Here is a 22,067-nt window from a genome sequence, read left to right on the forward strand (position 1 = left end):
CGAGCCCCTCCCTGCTTCCCTTCTCTGAGCTCCCAGCTAGACCGCATTTCCCACGCCCTAGAAAGCAGGTGCAGCCACGCGATTCAGTTCTCTGTAACACAACGTAAACATAAGCTGTGTGTGACATTTCCAGACACAGCCCACAAAGCCTTCCCTGTATACTCCTTCCTGCTTCTCCCTTGCCGTTTATTTAAAACTTTCAGCCACTGTAGAATTTTACTGTTCCACAGAAACACAATGGAAAGCCACATACAGGAGAAACTACAACTTTTCATCATTTAATTATTCTATTTGTAAAATTCTTATCCTGGATTCTGTGCAATTATTCCTCATTCTTTTCCATTACTTTGAGATGCTGGGTTATTTAACTATAATGCATCCTTCAATGTTTAAAAAGACATTTTACATAATATATGTACATATATGCATATATATATATGTAAAACCATGAAAGACTGAAACATTAATATCTTATGTCATTAAATAATGATACAAAAATTATAGCCAAAATATTAGATTTCCTATTTTAAAACTCTTATTAAAACATTAAATTTTTGAGCCACTGAAAGTAAAGTGCCTCACAGAAATGCTTAATACAGTAAGTCTTCTACATGTGAACCTTCAAGTTGCAAACTTTTAAAAAAGCAAACATGCGTTGCATCAACGTCAGGCATGAGTGAAGTTGCAGTTTGCCCTCCGTCTCCTCTTGCTGATGATCCTTCAGCTCTACCGTCTCCCACCTCCTCTTCCTCACCTGTAACACAGCTTGCTGGTTCACTTGATGCCAGCCCTATATGCCAGCCATCATGATGGACTACTGTGCTTCTCAAGGTACTACAGTATATTAAAAATGTCTTCTCTGTTTTGTTTTTATGTATTATTTGTGTGAAAGTATTATAAACCTATTACAGTACAGTACTACATAGCAGACTGTGTTAGCTGGGGACCTGTGCTGTGGGCTGAGTCGCTCAGTCGTGTCTGACTCTTTTTGACACCAAGGCCGCCAGGCTCTTCCATGGGATTCTCCAGGCAAGAATACTGGCGAGGATTGCCATGCTCTCCTCCAGGGGATCTTCCCAACCCAGGAATCAAACCCACGTCTGCCACGTTGCAGGCGGATTCTTTTACCATCTGAGCCACCTGGGAAGCCCAAGAATACTGGAGTGGGTAGCCTGGGCAAACTTTGTTGGACTTATGAACCAACTGGACTTACAAATGCACTCTCAGAATGGAACCTGACTGTATGTAGGGGACTTATTGTATTATATAAGGAATACTCTATTCTAACGTTGACTTAAGTTATTACTTTAAAAGGTACAAGGTGCTATCATTATCCATAAAGTAAAAACTCAAGATAAACGACACAGGACAACTATATGCTAATATTGTGGGCCATGACTCATTACATATTTTATTCAAAGCTTAATTAATAAATGTTTCTTCTTGCTAAGACAGCTTTTATTGACATTAGGTTCTACTGATTTTTGAGAAATAGAGCTGCTCCACACTGAATCCACTGGTCTTGGTTGCCCCCACATGGAATGCTGACATTGATCACCACACGATCCCTCTCAGCACTTGTGTAAACAGGCAAAGATATGCACTCGTCAGGGGAGTACGGACCATACGCAGCCTGTTTAAAAGAATTAATTTTGTTTTAAAATACAGCAGTATACTGTTGAAGCAGATTAGTAGATAACCAAAGATATAAACATAAAACCCTCCCAAATAATACGATTTAACATTTTATTATAAAATGTTTAAAATAAAGATCAGCATAATAAACCCCATCATTCAGCTGCAACAGTTATCAACTCATTGTATTTCATTTACAACCTTCCCCCAGCAACAAATATTACAGTATTTTGAACCAAATCCTACACAAAAAATTCACCTTAAATATTAAAATGTCTATGAATAAAATATAATCACAATAATATTATCATATAAAAATATGAACAATAATTCCTTAATATCACCTTATATCCATTATCTCATTAACCCATACTTTTAAAAAGACTTTTTCTAAGAACAGCGGTTCAAACAGAGCCTTCATTCTGTGGTCTGCTATGTCTCTTACATCTCTTGAATTTACAAGTTTTCCCTCTTTTATTCTTTGCAATTTGTTTGCTAAAGTACTATACCAAAGAGTTTCCCACATTCTAACTTTTGTTGGCTACATCCCCGAGGTATCTTGTCCTTTTGTTCTCTTTACTCTTGTAAAGGGATCTGGAGGTGAGTTCAGACTCAGATTACGTTTTTGGTGAAAACACTGCATAGGTAACAGTGTGTGCTTCATTCAAGAACAAATAGAGTGTGGCTGCCTCTCGTTTTTTATTGAAGGTTAACTGCTTTACAGAATTTTGTTGTTTTCTATCAAACCTCAACATGAATTAGCCATAGGTATACATACGTTCCTCCTCTCTTCAACCTTTCTTACATCTCCCTCCCCATCCAACCCCTCTAGGTTGATACAGAGCCCCTGTTTGAGTTCCCTGAAACATAAAGCAAATTCCCATAGATATTAGGTACCATTGATGATGACATAAATCTTATTTATATTTAAGATTACAAAATGATGATCTAATTACATTATTTCTTCTTCATTTCCAAATAGAAACATATCTATAAAGAAGAAATTCCACTTATCAATCATATGATTACCATGGAGGGAGGAAAGGCTAGATAAATGCTATCTAATTTCCCTTTATTTATGTGCTTTTAGAACAATGAATTTTTTTCTTGTTATACTGAAAAGGTGATCAGTGACTACCTATTTTTGAAGTATCATTATGAACTCGTAGATTTAAACATATTCAATGTGTTTCAATGTAATGTAACCATGATTTTATTGGTGTTCAAATTGTCAATTTTTGTGCAGTGGGAACTCATTAATTTGGCCCCTGAGGGTTTTGTTTCTACATGTATCTAATCTTAGGAAGCATCCCTAGGGCCATAGGAAGCATCACTACAAACAAAGCTAGTGGAGGTGATGGAATTCCACTTGAGCTATTTCAAATTCTAAAGATGATGCTGTGAAAGCGCTGCATTCAACATGCCAGGAAATTTGGAAAACACAGTGGTGGCCAAAGGACTGGGAACATCAGTTTTCATTCCAATCCCAAAGAAAGGTAATGCCAAAGGATGTTCAAACTCCTGTACAATTGACTCATCTCACATGCTAGCAAAGTAATGCTCAAAATTCTCCAAGTGAGGCTTTAATAGTATGTAAACCAAGAATGTCCAGATAGTCAAGGTGGATTTACAAAAGGCAGAGGAAGCAGAGATCAAACTGCATACATCCATTGGATCACAGAAAAAGTAAGAGAGTTCCAGAAAAACATCTACTTCTGCTTTATTGACTATGCCAAAGCCTTTGACTATGTGGACCACAGTAAACTGTGGAAAATTCTGAAAGAGATGGGAATACCAGACCACCTTACCTGCCTCCTGAGAAATCTGTATGCAGGTCAGGAAGCAACAGTTAGAACTGGACATGGAACAACAGACTCGTTCCAAATAGGAAAAGGAGTTCGTCAAGGCTGTATATTGTCACCCTGCTTATTTAACTTATATGCAGAGAACATCATGCAAAATGCCAGGCTGGATGAAGCACAAGCTGGAATCAAGATTGCCAGGAGAAATAGCGATAACCTCAGATATGAGGATGACACCACTCTTATGGCAGAAAGGAAAGAAGAACTAAAGAGCCTCTTGATGAAAGTGAAAGACAGTGAAAATTCTGGCTTGAAACTAAACATTCAAAAAAAAAAGAAGATCACATCATCCAGTCCCATCACTTCATGGCAAATAGATGGGGAAACGATGGAAACAGTGAGAGCCTTTATTTTCTTGGGTTGCAAGATCAGTGCAGATGGTGACTGCAGCCATGAAATTAAAAGACACTAGCTCCTTGGAAGAAAAGCTATGACCAACCTAGACAGCATATTAAAAAACAGAGACATTACTTTGCCAACAAAGGTCTGTCTAGTCAAAGAATTGCTGCATTTGAACTGTGGTGTTGGATAAGACTCTTGAGAGTCCCTTGGACTGCAAGTAGATCAAACCAGTCAATTCTAAAGGAAATAAGTCCTGAATATTTATTGGAAGGACTGATTGATGAAGCTGAAGCTACAATACTTTGGCCATCTGATGTGAAGAACTGACTCACTGGCAAAGACCCTGATGCTGGCAAAGACTGAAGGCAGGAGGAGAAGGGGATGACAGAGGATGAGATGGTTGGATGGCATCACCAACTCGATGGACATGAGTTTGAGCAAGTTCCAGGAGATGGTGATGGATAGGAAAGCCTGGTGTGCTGTCCACGGGGTTGCAAAGAGTCGGGCACGACTGCATGACCTAACTGACTCTCTTACATCCCTGCTGCTGCTGCTGCTAAGTCGCTTCAGTCGTGTCCGACTCTGTGAGACCCCATAGACGGCAGCCCACCAGGCTCCCCTGTCCCTGGGATACTCCAGGCAGGAACACTGGAGTGGGTTGCCATTTCCTTCTCCAATGCATGAAAGTGAAAAGTGAAAGTGAAGTCTCTCAGTCGTGTCCGACTCCTAGCGACCCCATGGACTGCAGCCCACCAGGCCCCTCCGTCCGTGGGATTTTCCGGTCAAGAGTACTGGAGTGGGTTGCCATTGCCTTCTCCGTCTTATGTCCCTAGTCATCTTCAAAAGCTTTTTTTCCTTCTAGTGTCTCAAGACGCTGTAAGTTCATCTTGTTTATCTGCTGTCTCAGAAATAAAGGACAGTCATTACTCTGAGGATCCTCAGATCCTTTAATAAAAAAATGGTGCCTGCATGCATGCTCATTTGCTGAGTCCTGTCCAACTCTTTGTGACACCATAGACTATACCCCACCGGGCTCCTCTGTCCATAAGATTTTTTCCAGGCAGGAATACTGGAGTGGGTTGCCATTTACTCCTCCAGGGGATCCTCCACACCCAGGGATCACACCTGCATCTCCTGCATTAGTAGGTGATTCTTCACTACTGAGCCACCTGGGATGGTTCTAGGGACCCCAGTCTGGGCGCTAGAAATGATCTATCATTCTCCTTCTAGGACTTTTTAGTGACTGAAGCTCAGAAATACGTATTTTTTAAAGAAAATCATCAGAAGTTCCTAATAATTCCAGTTCAAATTTAGGATTAATGTTATTTATTGAATATATAATTTTATTTAAAGTATGGATTATATTTAGAGTTAGAATGAAACACAAGACAACGTTGGACTCATTCTAAAATTTTACAAATGATAAATAAGAAACTTATGGAAAATTTTTCATGATAACTTGGTTAGGCAAGTGGCAAAGTTGTCATAGGTAGTACAGTTGAAAAAAAAAAAATTTGGCATTTGAATATTAGCTTGTCTAGGTGCTCCTGACCCTACAGATATTCTCGGACTATCAGTTTCCCTATTATCCAAGGGACATAAACAACACCTGATCCAACGATGTATTTAGGAGTGGAAAGTATTATTTATCCACATACCTTCAAATATTAGGACTACATATGCATACATTGTCTTTAATTCTTACTAACTGTAAAATCAGTTTAAGTCCCAGCTTTTTACCATCTGCTACATGTCATGGATGGTGCTAGGACAGAGAGAAATAAAAATATTTTTGCTTCATGAAAAAATTTAAAACATTCTGTTTTTAAGAGTGGTATCATAGATTACTTTGCCAACAAAAGTTCGTCTAGTCAAGGCTATGGTTTTTCCTGTGGTCATGTATGGATGTGAGAGTTGGACTGTGAAGAAGGCTGAGCGCCGAAGAATTGATGCTTTTGAACTATGGTGTTGGAGAAGACTCTTGAGAGTCCCTTGGACTGCAAGGAGATCCAACCAGTCCATTGTGAAGGAGATCAGCCCTGGGATTTCTTTGGAAGGAATGATGCTAAATCTGAAACTCCAGTACTTTGGCTACCTCATTCGAAGAGTTGACTCATTGGAAAAGACTCTGATGCTGGGAGGGATTGGGGGCAAGAGGAGAAGGGGATGGCAGAGGATGAGATGGCTGGATGGCATCACTGACTCGATGGACGTGAGTCTGAGTGAACTCTGGGAGTTGGTGATGGACAGGGAGGCCTGGCGTGCTGCGATTCACGGGGTCGCAAAGAGTCGGACATGACTGAGTGACTGATCTGATCTGATCTGATCATATAGAATTTTGATTATCTTTTTCAAGCCTCATCTCTATTACTCAAACAAACATGAAAATAATGTTCTAACTTTTCTAAGTCCTTGATACAAATCAGTTAAGTCTCTTTAAAACTCATTCATTTCTAAATAATAACATAAGAAATGTACATGAGAAAATGTATTCTTTTTGAAGAATCATTATCTAAATAGATAAAAAAAAAAACCATCTGCCTTGAATCTTTGTATTGATGATTCTGTCAGTTACTCATCCACTCATTTACCAGCATTTATGTGCTAACATTGTCCCTGGAATTATAAAGGCTAAGAATTTCAATATATATTCAAATAGGGAAAATAATAATCATCTTTGAAACTTATAATTTAGTTTGCTGCTGCTAAGTCACTTCAGTCGTGTCCAACTCTGTGGGACCCCATAGACGGCAGCCCACCAGGCTCCCCTGTCCCTGGGATTCTCCAGGCAAGAACACTGGAGTGGGTTGCCATTTCCTTCTCCAATGCATGAAAGTGAAAAGTGAAAGTGAAGTCGCTCAGTCGTGTCCGACTCTTGGTGACCCCATGGACTGCAGCCCACTAGGCTCCTCCATCCATGGGATTTTCCAGGCAAGAGTACTGGAGTGGGGTGCCATTGTCTTCTCCATAATTTAGTTTAGGAAACAGCATACACATCAAATATTTAGAATGCAATTTCTGGAAAAATTAGTACTTTACAAAATCAAAGTAAACTACTACTCTGGGATATATTAACCTAACAAGGATTAATGGAGAGAATGAATCCTGAGTGGGGCCTCAGAAAAAATATGGAACTTGGTGTAAAGAGAATTTTCAACCATTTTTAGTCACTGCCTAATCCCTTCCCTCTTTTCCAATTCTGCTTAAATGGCAAAGCTTTAGGATTCAGAAATTCCTGTAATTTTCATAACACATCAGCCGTTCCTGAAGTTAGTACCTAGTGCGAGCTTTCTTTTGGTATTGCCTTTAAATTCTTCAGCAAAGAGCAGACAAACATTACATATTTGTTGAACTGAAGTGATGTGAATCTTTGAATGTCTATTTATAATCCCAGGAAAGGTCTTAAATTATCTTTCTCTGCCACCTGATATTTGCTTTGTTTCATCGAACTTCTATGGTCAAAAATGAAAATAAAACATCACACTGAAATGTTATATAATGCTATCACTTTCTATTCAGAAGATTTCTTTATATCTCTTCATTTTAACACCAAGCAATTTTCTCTTTAAATCAAGAATCTAAGAATAATGCAAAGTTGATTCTTTCAATATTCAGTATCAATTTACTAGTGTTTGTATATATTTCCAAATCCTTCCAAACCTGCTTTTGGTTGTAGGCTTTATGTTTAAGTGAGGGTACAAATATCCCCAACAAAAACCCACAGTATTTTAAAAGCAAAGTACCATAGTTGCTTCTTAACATTTAACTGTTCAAAATCTTGTACATGGTAAATGTTAAAACCTCCTGTAAAAAAGTTAAATGGACTTGCTCTTAGGTAACCAATAAATAAATGACCAAAGTAATAGAGCTAAGTGCTTTGTCATTCTCACTCAGCATGTCTTATGCAGACAGAAGTTTCATAAATATTGTTAACTGAATTAAATTCTTATGGCACAACTCCCTCTTTAATATGTTTATCTTAATAGAAAAAGCATAAGACCCTGCTGGGCAGAAATATTTGGATGAAACTAAAATGTTATTAATTATTAATAAATATACTAAGAGCTCAATGCAAAAAAAGAGATACATTAGAAGGACTTCAAATATTTCATATTATATTACATAAACAACTTAGTTTGAAATTATTAAAATTAAACATATAAAAACCTATATATTGTGATTACTCACACTAATGCCTAGGCCCCAGGGAAAGTGACTTAAAAGTATAAATGCTGGAGAGGGTGTGGAGAAAAGGGAATCCTCTTACACTGTTGGTGGGAATGCAAACTAGTACAGCCACTATGGAGAACAGTGTGGAGATTCCTTAAAAAACTGGAAATAGAACTGCCTTATGATCCAGCAATCCCACTGCTGGGCATACACACTGAGGAAACCAGAAGGGAAAGAGACACGTGTACCCCAATGTTCATCGCAGCACTGTTTATAATAGCCAGGACATGGAAGCAACCTAGATGTCCATCAGCAGATGAATGGATAAGAAAGCGGTGGTACATATACACAATGGAGTATTACTCAGCCATTAAAAAGAATACATTTGAATCAGTTCTAATGAGGTGGATGAAACTGGAGCCTATTATACAGAGTGAAGTAAGCCAGAAGGAAAAACATAAATACAGTATACTAACGCATATATATGGAATTTAGAAAGATGGTAACAATAACTCTGTATACGAGACAGCAAAAGAGACACTGATGTATAGAACAGTCTTATGGACTCTGTGGGAGAGGGAGAGGGTGGGAAGATTTGGGAGAATGGCATTGAAACATGTAAAATATCATGTAGGAAACGAGTTGCCAGTCCAGGTTCGATGCACGATGCTGGATGCTTGGGGCTGGTGCACTGGATGGCCCAGAGGGATGGTATGGGGAGGGAGGAGGGAGGAGGGTTCGGGATGGGGAACACATGTATACCTGTGGCGGATTCATTTTGATATTTGGCAAAACTAATACAATTATGTAAAGTTTAAAAATAAAATAAAATTAGAAAAAAAAAAAGAAAAAAAGAAAAAGTATATACGTACCGCAAATAGAAGGCAACATGCTAATAAGTAAAAGAAGCTGTTTACAAAGTCAAATGGTGATACTAGGTATCACTTAGCCAACAAAACCAAAGAAAATAACAAAATAAAATAACACCAGAGAACAAACAAAAAAACACCCAAATTAACCCCAGGTGAATCATGATAACTATTTTGCCAATATCAATTCAAATTTCACTCTAATAAAACATGTGAGGGCAAACTTCACATGATGAGAAATAGCTTTATGCATAAGGTCCAACTTATTTGTGCATAAGGTCCAACCAACTTCTATTATGAACCAAGTCAATGAACAGCTATTCGCTTTAGAAAAGAAGATGTGAGGAAATCAGAAGTTTAATGTACATAAAAATGGCATTATGAGTAATGCAACCCTGAAAAAAATAACTATTTCAGAACAGGAAATTAAACAACCTGCCAACAATAAATATTTTGAAAGACTCTGTTCTGTCAAGAATGTCTAGCTACTCTTTAAAATGTACTTTGGTAGAGAACTACTTCACTGTTTTTCAATAATACAATGCTAACAACACTGCTTTCAGAGTAAGTCCTTAAGAAAAAAAAAGTCACATAGAAAAAATAGTACTTTTTAATATTTTTAAATCAGAGTATATAAAAGGCAGAGTTTTCAGCATATATCATTTTATACTGTGAGGGGTATGTGTAATCATTTTATAGTCATAATTTCCCTGGGAATGAAATGGTTTCTAAAGTTGAACTGGCAACTGTGACACCTCTTGGAAGGTATAGGCCTGTGGGGTTCAGGCTGGTCCAGAATTTCTATGTTACTGTGGGGCTGACAGACCCTAAGTAATACTTTTCACTGGAAAAATAGATGAAAGGCAAATTGACTTCCTATGGAATTTAAGAACAGGGCATTATAAAGACTGACCTACCTAACTGTTATGTGGAACACTAGATCCTGATTGAGGTGGGGTGCAGGTGCAGGAAAAGGGTTGTTTGTTAGGAAACTTTTGGGAATTCTCAGTTTTTAACATTCTCAAAAACACCATGAATTTCTAAATTTAAATTTGTATACTGAACAAGTTTTCTGAGAACCATTATGGAAAAATGCAGTGTAGAACACTTTGGAGAAAGTGAGTGCTTTTTTGGGTAAAATCCCTTAGGGGAATCTTAATTTGGACCTATGTTAATTTAACCCCCAGTACTGAGCTGGAACTGGAAGAACCTTAAGAATCTGCATCATGAATGAATGAATGAATGAACGCTTAAATGAATCATGTGAGTGTAGGATATATTACTTGCTGAACATCAATAATGGTAAACAGAAACACGAGGAAAACAGCACCAGCGTTTCACTACCTTTTAATTCTTTTGGACATTCCTACTTAGAATTTTGTTAGCTGACAAAGTACATTACATATAACAGACGCAATAGTAAACCTCCTACTTTCCTCAATAAAAGTCTTAAGAATTAGCTGTTCATATCCTTTGTTATAAGAGTGGTGTCATCTGCATATCTGCGGTTATTGATATTTCTCCCAGCAATCTTGATTCCAGCTTGTGCTTCTTCCAGCCCAGCGTTTCTCATGATGTACTCTGCATATAAGCTAAATAAGCAGGGTGACAATATACAGCCTTGACGTACTCCTTTTCCTATTTGGAACCAGTCTGTTGTTCCATGTCCAGTTCTAACTGTTGCTTCCTGACCTGCATATAGGTTTCTCAAGAGGCAGCAAGGAGATCCAACCAGCCCATTCTAAAGGAGATCGGTCCTGGGTGTTCTTTGGAAGGAATGATGGTAAAGCTGAAACTCCAGTACTCTGGCTACCTCATGCGAAGAGTTGACTCATTGGACAAGACCCTGATGCTGGGAGGGATTGGGGGCAGGAAGAGAAGGGGATGACAGAGGATGAGATGGCTGGATGGCATCACCGACTCAATGGACGTGAGTTTGAGTGAACTCTGGGAGTTGGTGATGGACAGGGAGGCCTGGCGTGCTGCAATTCATGGCGTTGCAAAGAGTCGGACATGACTGAACAACTGAACTGAACTGAACTGATCCTTTGTTAAGTATTACCATGTAAGTTCTTCGGTCTTTCACAACCTAAAATGCTCTTTTATGATGTAAACACCATGCACCTCACAGCAATGCTGTGCAAATGACTGGCTATGCAAATGACTGGGCCTCTTTCCACTGAAATAGAGTTGTTCAGGACCTTCAGATGTCAGATGCACGTGTGCATGCACGCTCAGCGCTGTCCAACTCTGTGCGACTCCAGAGACCGCAGTCCGCCGGGCTCCTCCGTCCATGGGATGCTCCAGGCAAGAGTACTGGAGAGAGTTGCCATGCCTTCCTCCAGATCTTCCCAAACCAGGGATCAACCTGTATCTCTTGTGGAACCTGCACTGCAGGCAGATTCTTTACTGTTGAGCCACTGGGGATGCCCTTCTTTCTCCTTGTTGCTGCTGCTGCTGCTGCTGCTAAGTTGCTTCAATCGTGTCCGACTCTGTGCGACCCCACAGACGGCCTCCTACCAGGCTCCTCTGTCCCTGGGATTCTCCAGGCAAGAACACTGGAGTGGGTTGCCATTTCCTTCTCCAATGCATGAAAGTGAAAAGTGAAAGTGTGTAAGTGTAACACACTTAGTTGTGTTCTCTTAGCAACCCCATGGACTGCAGCCTACCAGGCTCCTCCGTCCATGGGATTTTCCAGGCAAGAGTACTGGAGTGGGGTGCCATTGCCTTCTCCGTCTTTCTCCTTAGGTATCAGATAGTATGATGCAAATAGTTTGTGGAATAACCTTATTCAGGCCCAAAAGGAATTAGCTACCAAAGTTCTGAACTTCCTGATTTTCTTTAAGCTTACTAAATGATTCTGCACTTTCTGCAATAAAGTAGCTGTAAGAGTAAGTGGAAAAGGAACTCGTTTACTTGTTTATGTGAGTTGGTGTTGATGCTTCCTTCAATTTTATATTGGTTCCTACCCTCTTGGTAAAAATGCATTAAAATATGATGATCCCCACCAAATTCTGAAAAGCTTATTAAAGACAGATATAGCTGGCATAAAAAATAATTTCTTGAACAAAATAATACTTAACTCAAGCAGAAGTTGGAGAGTTTGACAGTTTATACAGAGTCAGCAAACTTTTCTGTAAGACGCCAGATAGTAAATAATTTCAGGATTTATGGGCTGTATGTCTTGGAGGTAACTGTATCTTTAACTCCACTGCAGCAGTCTGGAAGCATCTACATAAATGAGCAGAGCTGTTTTCCATACAAAATTTTCTTCATGGACACCAAAATTCACTTAATTCATTTCAGTTAACTTACATGTCATAAAATACTATCCTTCTGAGTTTTGCATCTATTTAAAAAGATACAAGTCATTCATGATCACATTACTGTGGGCTGCACAAAAATAAGCAGTGCACTGGATTTGGCCTGTGGACTGCAGTTTTCTAAACACTAGTTTATACTATAGGTTGACTCAGTATCAGGCCCAAGATTTAAGAGAAATAACCTGAATTTGAAACTTACTTGCCTACCTTGATCAAGCTACACAGTCTTTTAAACTTAGGTTTTCTGAGTTTACAAAGGAGATGATCACATTTTTAATGTTTTAAAATGTTTTTATAACAATATTTTCCTATTTCAGTATTTCCTATTTCAAATTTTTTGGAAGGTCTATCTTATATTCTAAACATCCTGTACAGTGTTTGACACATAATCAATACAGATAAATATTCATTGCTATTATTCAAACACTAATGCTACTATTGGGGGACCTATAACAAATCACTTAGTTTACCAGATTTGCAGTTTCTTCCTCAACAAAGCATAGAGAAAAACTGCTCTACCAAACTCTGAGGATTACTGTGAAAACATATGTGATTGTATCTCACTCTACGTCAATCTTCAGTTCTCTCAGTGCTACACCAATTCTCTAAAACTAAAAACCTGATCTTACCACACACCTGTTCTGCATTCTTAATGACTTTCTATTGATCATAAGGCAGGCTCAACTCCTTGGCATGGCTCCAAGGCTTGTCATACTTGGGCTCAGCTTTTTTTTCTGACTACATCCCCTATCATTCTTCGATTTGAACCATTCCAGTACATTCCAGATGTACTATACTTGCACTTCCCAGAACAACCTAAATTCTTTTCATATCTCCATGCATTCAAAACTACGTCCCCTTCTATAGAGAATGCATTTTTGAATTTGTCCTTGAACTTTTCATACTTCTATTGTGAATACAGTTTGGGGAAGATTCTTCCTTTCCCTGTGAGATCATCAGACTTTCCCTCTTCTGCTTACACATGATAGAGCTGAGGTCTCCTTCATCTGCCAAAACATTTTATGTAATCCTCCATAATGTACTTCTGTAACTTTGAACTGAATAGTTTCTCTTCCCCTTTGTCTCTACTCAACAGAAGATTCTTTGAAGGAAGAAATTTATTTTGTTACCCTACTCTTCAGAACATGGTATATAACAGGAACTTAAGTATTGAATGATGATTGAAAGCACTTAGTGGAGAAGGCAATGGCACCCCACTCCAGTACTCTTGCCTGGAAAATCCCATGGATGGAGAAACCTGGTAGGCTGCAGTCCATGGGGTCGCTAAGAGTCAGACACAACTGAGCGACTTCACTTTCACTTTTCACTTTCATGCACTGGAGAAGGAAATGGCAACCCACTCCAGTGTTCTTGCCTGGAGAATCCCAGGGACGGGGGAGCCTGGTGGGCTGCTGTCTATGGGTTTGCACAGAGTCGGACACAACTGAAGCGACTTAGCAGCAGCAGTGTACTATAGCGTACCATATGAAATAATTATCATATTATTATAAAAATATTTAAAAATGTTCACTTCAGGATAAGTCAGACTTACCACATGTACTAAGTAACCATGTAAGTTAGTAACTTACCCTGGTGAGTACTTCACAGATACAGGGGCTCAACATGTTTCTATAGGGAACACCAGTCTCCACTTTCAAATGAGGCTCATTGAAACCAGGCAATTAGCCCCAAATCACCCAGATCATAAGTTTGAGAGCTGAGAATGGGATTTAGTCTGTTAGACTCCAAAATTCTGTGTTCTGAAACATTTAGCAACATGTCCCATATTCTCTCTCCTCTTAGTTGATCCAGGAGAGGCAGTCAAAACAGTAAGGTTATATGGGAAAATGAGCCTCACTTAAGGAAGGAGGGGAAAAAAGAGGTGGGGAAGCACCTTAAATCCTTCCATTATGTGTCAGGAAAAAGTGCAAAAGTCTTGGAGGAAATCCCTTTTACAAAAATAATAAATTCATCTTATCTTTCAATAATCTCTTTTATTGACTATGCCAATTCATTTTATCTCTCTTTACATGAACTATTTTTTGAATTAAATTATTTTTAGCTTTCCATTCCAGTTCTTTTTTTTAAAGTATGGTAAATAAAATGGTATAGAAATGATACTCAGACCACAGTGTTGTAGAAGGATAAATTCCAAGTCTTACAAAGTTATGTTGCTTTTTATACAGCCCAGTACAACACTGCATTTTTGATTTGCATTCAGATAATGGTCAGTTATGTGGGTACTGCTTGAGGTCATTGTCTTCTGCATTTATGCCTACTCAGGTCTTCTCCATGCTCTCTATTTTATTGCTGGGATTTCTCTATAACTGAGGAGAAGGCAATGGCAACCCACTCCAGTACTCTTGCCTGGAAAATCCCATGGATGGAGGAGCCTGGTAGACTGCAGTCCATAGGGTTGCAAAGAGTTGGACATAACTGAGCGACTTCACTTTTACTTTTCACTTTCATGCATTGGAGGAGGACATGGCAACCCACTCCAGTGTTCTTGCCTGGAGAACACTGGGCAAGGGATGGGGGAGCCTGGTGGGCTGCCATCTATGGGGTCGCACAGAGTCAGACATGACTGAAGTGACTTAGCAGCAGCAGCAGCAGCCCCAAAAGGGAACCAGTTTATACATGTCCTACCTTTCCTCTTCATCAAGGTCACCATATGGCTTTTAATTTTGTTTGCCAAAGAATTAACACTTTACATAATTAAAAAATTGGCATCATATACAACTTTATATGTTATCTTAACCTTAACCTCATCTGTATATCTGAGGTTATTGACATTTCTCCTGGCAATCTTGATTCCAGCTTGTGTTTCTTCCAGCCCAGAATTTCTCATGATGTGCTCTGAATATAAGTTAAATAAGCAGGGTGACAATATACAGCCTTGATGTACTCCTTTCCCAATTTGGAACCAGTCTGTTGTTCCATGTCCAGTTCTAACTGTTGCTTCTTGACCTGCATACAGATTTCTCAGAAGGCAGGTCAGGTGGTCTGGTATTCCCATCTCTTGAAAAATTTTCCACAGTTTGTTGTGATCCACACAGTCAAAGGTTTGGCATAGTCAACAAAGCAGAAGTAGATGATTTTATTAAACTCTCTCCCTTTTTCTGTGATCCAATGGATATTGGCAATTTGATCTCTGGTTCCTCTGCCTTTTCTTTTTTTTTTTTTTAATTTTATTTTATTTTTAAACTTTACATAATTGTATTAGTTTTGCCAAGTATCAAAATGAATCCACCACAGGTATACATGTGTTCCCCATCCTGAACCCTCCTCCCTCCTCCCTCCCCATACCATCCCTCTGGGTCGTCCCAGTGCACTAGCCCCAAGCATCCAGTATCGTGCATTGAACCTGGACTGGCATCTCGTTTCATACATGATATTTTACATGTTTCAATGCCATTCTCCCAAATCTTCCCACCCTCTCCCTCTGCCTTTTCTAAAGCCAGCTTGAACATCCGGAAGTTCATAGTTCATGCACTGTTGAAGCCTGCCTTGGAGAATTTTGAGCATTACTCTGCTAGCGTGTGAGATGAGTGCAATCGTGCGGTAGTTTGAGCATTCTTTGGCATTGCCTTTCTTTGGGATTGGAATGAAAACTGACCTTTCATGTCCTGTGGCCACTGATGAGTTTTCCAAATTTGCTGGCATATTCAGTGAAGCACTTCAACAGCATCATCTCTTAGGATTAAAAATAGCTCAACTGGAATTTGATTACCTCCTCTAGCTTTGTTCGTACTGATGCTTCCTAAGGTCCACTTGACCTCTCATTCCAGGATGTCTGGTTCTAGGTGAGTGACCACATCATCATGGTTATATGGGTCATAAAGATCTTTTTTGTATAGTTCTTCTGTGTATTCTTGCCACCTCTTCTGAATATCTTCTGCTTCTGTTAGGTCCATACCATTTCTGTCCTTTATTGAGCCCATCTTTGCATGAAATGCTCTCTTGGTGTCTCTAATTTTCTTGCAGAGATCTCTAGTCTTTCCCAGTCTATTGTTCTCCTCTCCTTCTTTGCACTGATCACTGAGGAAGGCTTTCTTATCTCTCCTTGCTATTCTTTGAAACTCTGCATTCAAACAGGTATATCTTTCCTTTCCTCCTTTGCCTTTCATTTCTCTTCTTCTCTCAGCCATTTGTAAGGCCTCTTCAGACAACCATTTTGCCTTTTTGCATTTCTTTTTCTTGGGGATGATCTGCTCCTTGTCTCCTGTACAATGTCACAAACCTCCATCCATAGTTCATCAGGCACTCTGTCTATCAGATCTAGTCCCCTGAATCTATTTGTCACTTACACTGTATAATCATAAGGCACTTGATTTAGGTCATACCTGAATGTTCTAGTGGTTTTCCCTACTTTGTTCAATTTCAGTCTGAATTTGGCAATAAGGAGTTCATGATCTGAGCCACAGTCAGCTCCCGGCCTTGTTTTTGCTGACTGTATAGAGCTTCTCCATCTTTGGCTGCAAAGAATATAATCAATCTGATTTCGGTGTTGACCATCTTGTGATGTCCATGTGTAGAGTCTTCACTTGTGTTGTTGGAAGAGGATGTTTGCTATGACCAGGGTGTTCTCTTGGCAAAATTCTGTTAGCCTTTGCCCTGCTTCATTCTGTACTCCAAGGCCAAATTTGCCTGTTACTCCACACATTTTTTGACTTCCTACTTTTGCATTCCTGTCCCCTATAATGACTGTGGGCAAGAATCCCTTAGAAGAACTGAGTAGCCATCATAGTCAAGAAGTGTCCAAAATGCAGCACTTGGATGCAATCTCAAAAACAACAGAATGATCTCTGTTCATTTCCAAGGCAAACCATTCAATATCACAGTAATCCAAGTCTATGCCCTGACGAGTAATGCTGAAGAAGCTGAACGGTTCTATGAGGGCCTACAAGACCTTCTAGAATTAATACTCCCCCCATAGAAAAAAAAGTCCTATACATCTTAAATATAATAAAGGACACAGTATTTTCAGTATAAATTTGTTCAAATGCAGGTGAGATTAAAAAGTAAACAAAAAATTCATAGGCCAAGAACATCTTATTAAAAAGATTTAATCCAAAAATGAATTGATTAAAGCTGTCCCTGTTAAAAATGTATTACCTGTGGAATCCAGCCCATAAAACAAGGGAGAACTGACGATACACTAGGAGAATCATGCTGATTTTCACAAAGTCGATTTCCATCAAAACTGCATCCTTCCAGCAGTAAGCCACTGATCTGCCACGGAGATATACAAATCATTAAAATACATATTACAGTCTGAAACGACAGGAGTTACTCTATTATATCTTCAGAAGGAAGGCGACAATTTCCATTGTAACTATACATTTCAAACAGTGTTCAAACAAAGACTATGGTATTTTATCTGAGAATAATGAAGGAGAAGGCCTGGACCAGTGTTCACTATGAGCTTCCTTTAGGCTTAGTCCTGAATTTTAGCAAATAATTGAGAAAAAAATACTTATAAATGTCATCAGTTATACAACTGCATGTGCCTTGAAACTAGAATAATAGAAATATAATGACAAAAGCCAAAATGTTACTCTTTTTCCAGGAAGGGGAAAGATAAGCACAAAGCACACTAGAGAAAAAAACAAGTGCTCCTTGCTTGGAATTCTGACATCATTTTCTAAAGAACAGAACAAAATTCAGAAAGGTTAATGCAAAATAATTTTTAGCAAGTCACACACAGCTGAAAGAAGAATTTAAAAAAGGAAAAAGAAGAGTTCATCTCTTGGGGACTTCCCTGGTGGTCCACTGGTTCAGAACCTGCCTTCCCCACTGCAGGTTTGATGCATGAAGCAGGGCACCCAAAGCCAGTGCTCTGGGACAAGCCAGACGGATAGGGTGGGAGGGAGGTGGGTTCAGGACGTGGGGACACATGTGCACCTGTGGCTGATGAATGCCGATGTATGGCAAAACCCACCACAATATTGTAAAGTAATTATCCTCCAATTAAAATTAATAAATTAAAAAAAAAAAAACAAAAACAATCTGTCTTCCATGGGTTCAATCCTTGTCAGGGAAGTAATTCCACGTTCCACAGGGCAACTATACTCACATGCCTCACCTAGTGTAGGTGACAGCAGCTCAGTCACGCCCGACTCTTTGCGACGCCATGGACTGCAGCCCACCAGGCTCTGTCCATGGGATTTTCCAGGCAAGAATGCTGGAGTGGGTTGCCATTTCCTTCTCCAGCTGCAACTAGAGACACAGCCAAAAATATATTAAAAAACAAAAAAGGAGTTCATCTCTTACTCTAAATTATTAGTGTAAATTTATGAAATTATGAAAATAAAAATATAAATATTTTGATAATGTTAGCTTCATATTTCTTAAGTTCATTCTTTCAGTTTCTAGAAAATAAAACAATCTTATAAATATTGTTTAGTGCCTTTGAAGTTTTAACATACTATAGAATTTTAGAGGTAAGGGAATGCATGAAGTTCAAAGAGCTGAAATCATTTTCAACTACATTATAGTTAGAGGATGGTTATGGGAAGAGTACTAGTAGAGTATGCCTTGACAAACAGTTCTGATTAGTTGCTTTACCATAAAAACATAAACAACTTGTTTGTCAGTGAAAGAGTTGGGATAAAAACAGAATCACTGAATCCCTAAGTTCAATATTCTTTCTGTACCACTGACATGATGTTATAAGGCCACTTTAAGGGTTACTTAAGTATCAGATCAGATCAGATCAGATCAGTCGCTCAGTCACGTCCGACTCTTTGGTATAGCCTTTAAGAAAAGTAAATTAAAATTTTTTAATTATTTTAATTGGAGGCTACTTTACAATATTGTAGTGATTTTTGTCATACATTGACATGAATCAGCCACAGGTGTAGATATGTTCCCCATCCTGAACCGCCTCACACTTCCCTCCCCATCCCATCCCTCAGGGTTGTCTGAGTGCACTGGCTTTGAGTGCCCTGTTTCATGCATTGAACTTGGACTGGTGATCTATTTCACATATGGTAATAAATATGTTTCAATGCTATTCTCTCAAATCATCCCACCCTTGCCTTCTCCCATGGAGTCCAAAAGTCTGTTCTTTACATCTGTGTCTCTTTTGCTGTCTCGCATATAGGGTCATCATTACCATCTTTCTAAATTCCATATATATGCATCAATATACTGTATTGGTGTTTTTCTTTGACTTATTTCACTCTGTATAATAGGTTCCAGTTTCATCCACCTGATTAGAACTGATTCAAATGCATTCTTTTTAATGGCTGAGTAATATTCCATTGTGTATATGTACCACAGCTTTCTTATCCATTCGTCTACTGATGGACATCTAGGGTGCTTCTGTGTCCTGGCTATTGTAAACAGTGCTGTGATGAACATTGAGGTACACGTGTCTCTTATAGTTCTGGTTTCCTCGGTGCGTGTGCCCAGCAGTGGGATTGCTGGGTCATATGGCAGTTCTATTTCCAGTTTTTTAAGGAATCTCCACACTGTTCTCCATAGTGGCTGTACTAGTTTGCATTCCCACAAACAGTGTAAGAGGGTTCCCTTTTCTCCACACTCTCTCCAGCATTTATTGTTTGTAGACTTTTTGATAGCAGCCATTCTGACCAGCATGAGATGGTACCCCACTGTGGTTTTAATTTGCATTTCTCTGATAATGAGTGATGTTGAGTATCTTTTCATGTGTTTGTTAGCCATCTGTACGTCTTCTTTGGAGAAATGTCTGTTTAGTTCTTTGGCCCATTTTTTGATTAAAATTTAAGTGTTTACTAATTTCAGTGCTAGAAAATTCTTCCCTATCTAGCCTATCCCTTCTCCAAGGGATCTTCCCAACCCAGGACTCAAACCGGGGTCTCCTGCATTGCAAGCAGATTCTTTACCAACTGAGCTATCAGGGAAGCCCTAGTAAGTCCCTAGGCAACATAATTCTTCTAAGGCCTCTTTCAGAAATTTCACTGAGGTTTGAGCTCAAGTGGTCTCTATAGAAATTTGTAGAAGCAGTCCCCACAGATAGTGTCACAACTTGACTATGTAATATGCATAGTATATATGCTATTGTCGGTGTTCCATCACTAAGTCACGTTCTACTCTTTGTGACTCCATGGACTGCAGCACGCCAGGCTCTTCTGTGTGTTACCTCCCAGAGTGTGCTCCAATTCATGTCCACTGAGTTGGTGATGCTATCTAACTATCTCATCCTCTGCTGCCTCCTCTCCTATGGCTTTCACTCTTTCCCAGTGTCAGTCTTTTCCAGTGAGTTGGCTCTTTGCATCAGGTGGCCAAAGTGATGAAGCTTCACCTCCAGCATCAATCCTTCTAATGAATATTCAGGGTTGATTTCCTTTAGGATTCACTGGTTTAATCTCCTTGCTGTCCAAGGGACTCTTCTCCAGCACCACAATTTGCAAACATCAGTTCTTTGGCGCTCAGCCTTCTTTATGTTCCAACTTTCACATTTGTACATGACTACTAGAAAAACCATAGCTTTGACTATATGGGCCTTTTGTTGATAAAGTGATGTCTCTGCTTTTTAATACTGTTTAGGTTTATCATACCTTTCCTTCCAAGGAAGGAATTTACCTTTAATTTCATGGCTTCAGTTACCATCTGCAGTGATTTTGGAGCCCAAGAAAATACAATTCGCCACTGTTTCCACTGTTTCCCCATCTATTTGCCATGAAGTGATGGGACTGGATGCCATGATCTTAGTTTTTTGCATGTTGAGTTTTAAGCCAGCCTTTTCACTTTCTTCTTTCACCCTCATCAACAGGCTCTTTAGTTCTTGTTATATTGCTATCACCTGCAATATGATATCTGAGGTTGTTGATATTTCTCCTGCAATCTTGATTTCAGCTTCTGACTCAGCCAGCCTAGCATTTCACAAGATGTACCTTGAGCGCATGCGTGCTCAGTGGCTCAGTTGTGTCTGACTCTTTGTGACCCTTTGGACTGTAGCCCACCAGGTTCATCTGTCCAAGGTATTTTCCAGGCAAGCATACTGGAGTGGCAACTGGACAACTGACAAGTGGAGTTGTCATTTCTTATTCCAGGGGCTCTTTCTGACCCAGGGTTTGAACCCATGTCTCCTGTATTGGCAGTGGATTCTTCATCACTGAGCCACCTGGGAAGACCGGATGTATTCTGCATTTAAGCTAAATAAGCAGGGTGATAATTACAGCCTCGTCATGCTCCTTCCCAAATTCTGAACGAGTCTGTGGTTTGATGTCCATTTCTCTTGCTTCTTGATCCACATATGGGTTTCTCAGGAGACATGTAAGGTGGTCTGATATACTGCCACCTCTTTAAGAATTTTCCACAGTTTGCTGTGATCCACACAGTCAAAGGCTTCACGGTAGTCAATGAAGCAGAAATAGACGTGTTTCTGAAATTCCCTTGCTTTCTCCATGATCCAATGAATGCTGGCGATTTGATTTTTCAATATGCATATACAGAGATATAAACTGAGATATATATTGAGTTTTGAGCTCAACTGGACTCTACAGAAATTTGTAAAAGTAGTCTCCACTGACAGCATCACAACTTGACTATGTAATATGTATATTGTTGTAGTGAAGCCACTAAGTCATGTCCAACTCTTTGCAACCTCATGGACTACACAGCATGCCAGGCTCCTCTATCCTCCACTATCTCCCAGATTTTGCTCAAGTTCAATTGAGTTGGTGACACTATCTAACCAAGTCATCCTCTACCACCCCCTTCTCCTTTTCCTCTTTTAACCAGGGGGTTTGTGGGGTGTTAAATACTGTCCTTTAGAGCCTTATTTCAATAACTGACACTACTGACCATGTAGTTGCTTGATCAGACACATGGGAGACATTCTTGGTTCTATCTTCTGAACTTCCGATATACTATCAACT

The 22,067-nt window shown here is 39.3% G+C and overlaps 1 protein-coding gene across 4 annotated transcripts in view; it reads right to left on the reverse strand.

Moving 5' to 3' along the window:
• Window positions 1-1,377: 1,377 nt before the first annotated feature.
• DYNC2H1 (dynein cytoplasmic 2 heavy chain 1) overlaps window positions 1,378-22,067 on the reverse strand; it is a 393,081-nt gene continuing 372,391 nt past the window's right edge. For 3 of the 4 annotated variants that reach the window (XM_086338264.1, XM_086338263.1, XM_086338267.1), the window contains 2 exons: window positions 17,317-17,433; window positions 1,378-1,633 (listed from right to left, as the gene is read on the reverse strand). In XM_086338264.1, the coding sequence (XP_086194390.1) occupies window positions 1,475-1,633; window positions 17,317-17,433 (276 nt within the window). In that variant the 3' untranslated portion in view covers window positions 1,378-1,474. Of the gene's footprint in view, window positions 1,634-11,947; window positions 12,110-17,316; window positions 17,434-22,067 lie in introns of those variants that run through there. The other variant, XM_086338265.1, reaches the window with a different exon arrangement.

Source organism: Bos grunniens, chromosome 15 (assembly GCF_055505025.1).
Source record: "Bos grunniens cultivar Pamir isolate PY7600 chromosome 15, Bosgru_T2T1.0, whole genome shotgun sequence".
NCBI classification, from domain to species: domain Eukaryota; kingdom Metazoa; phylum Chordata; class Mammalia; order Artiodactyla; family Bovidae; genus Bos; species Bos grunniens.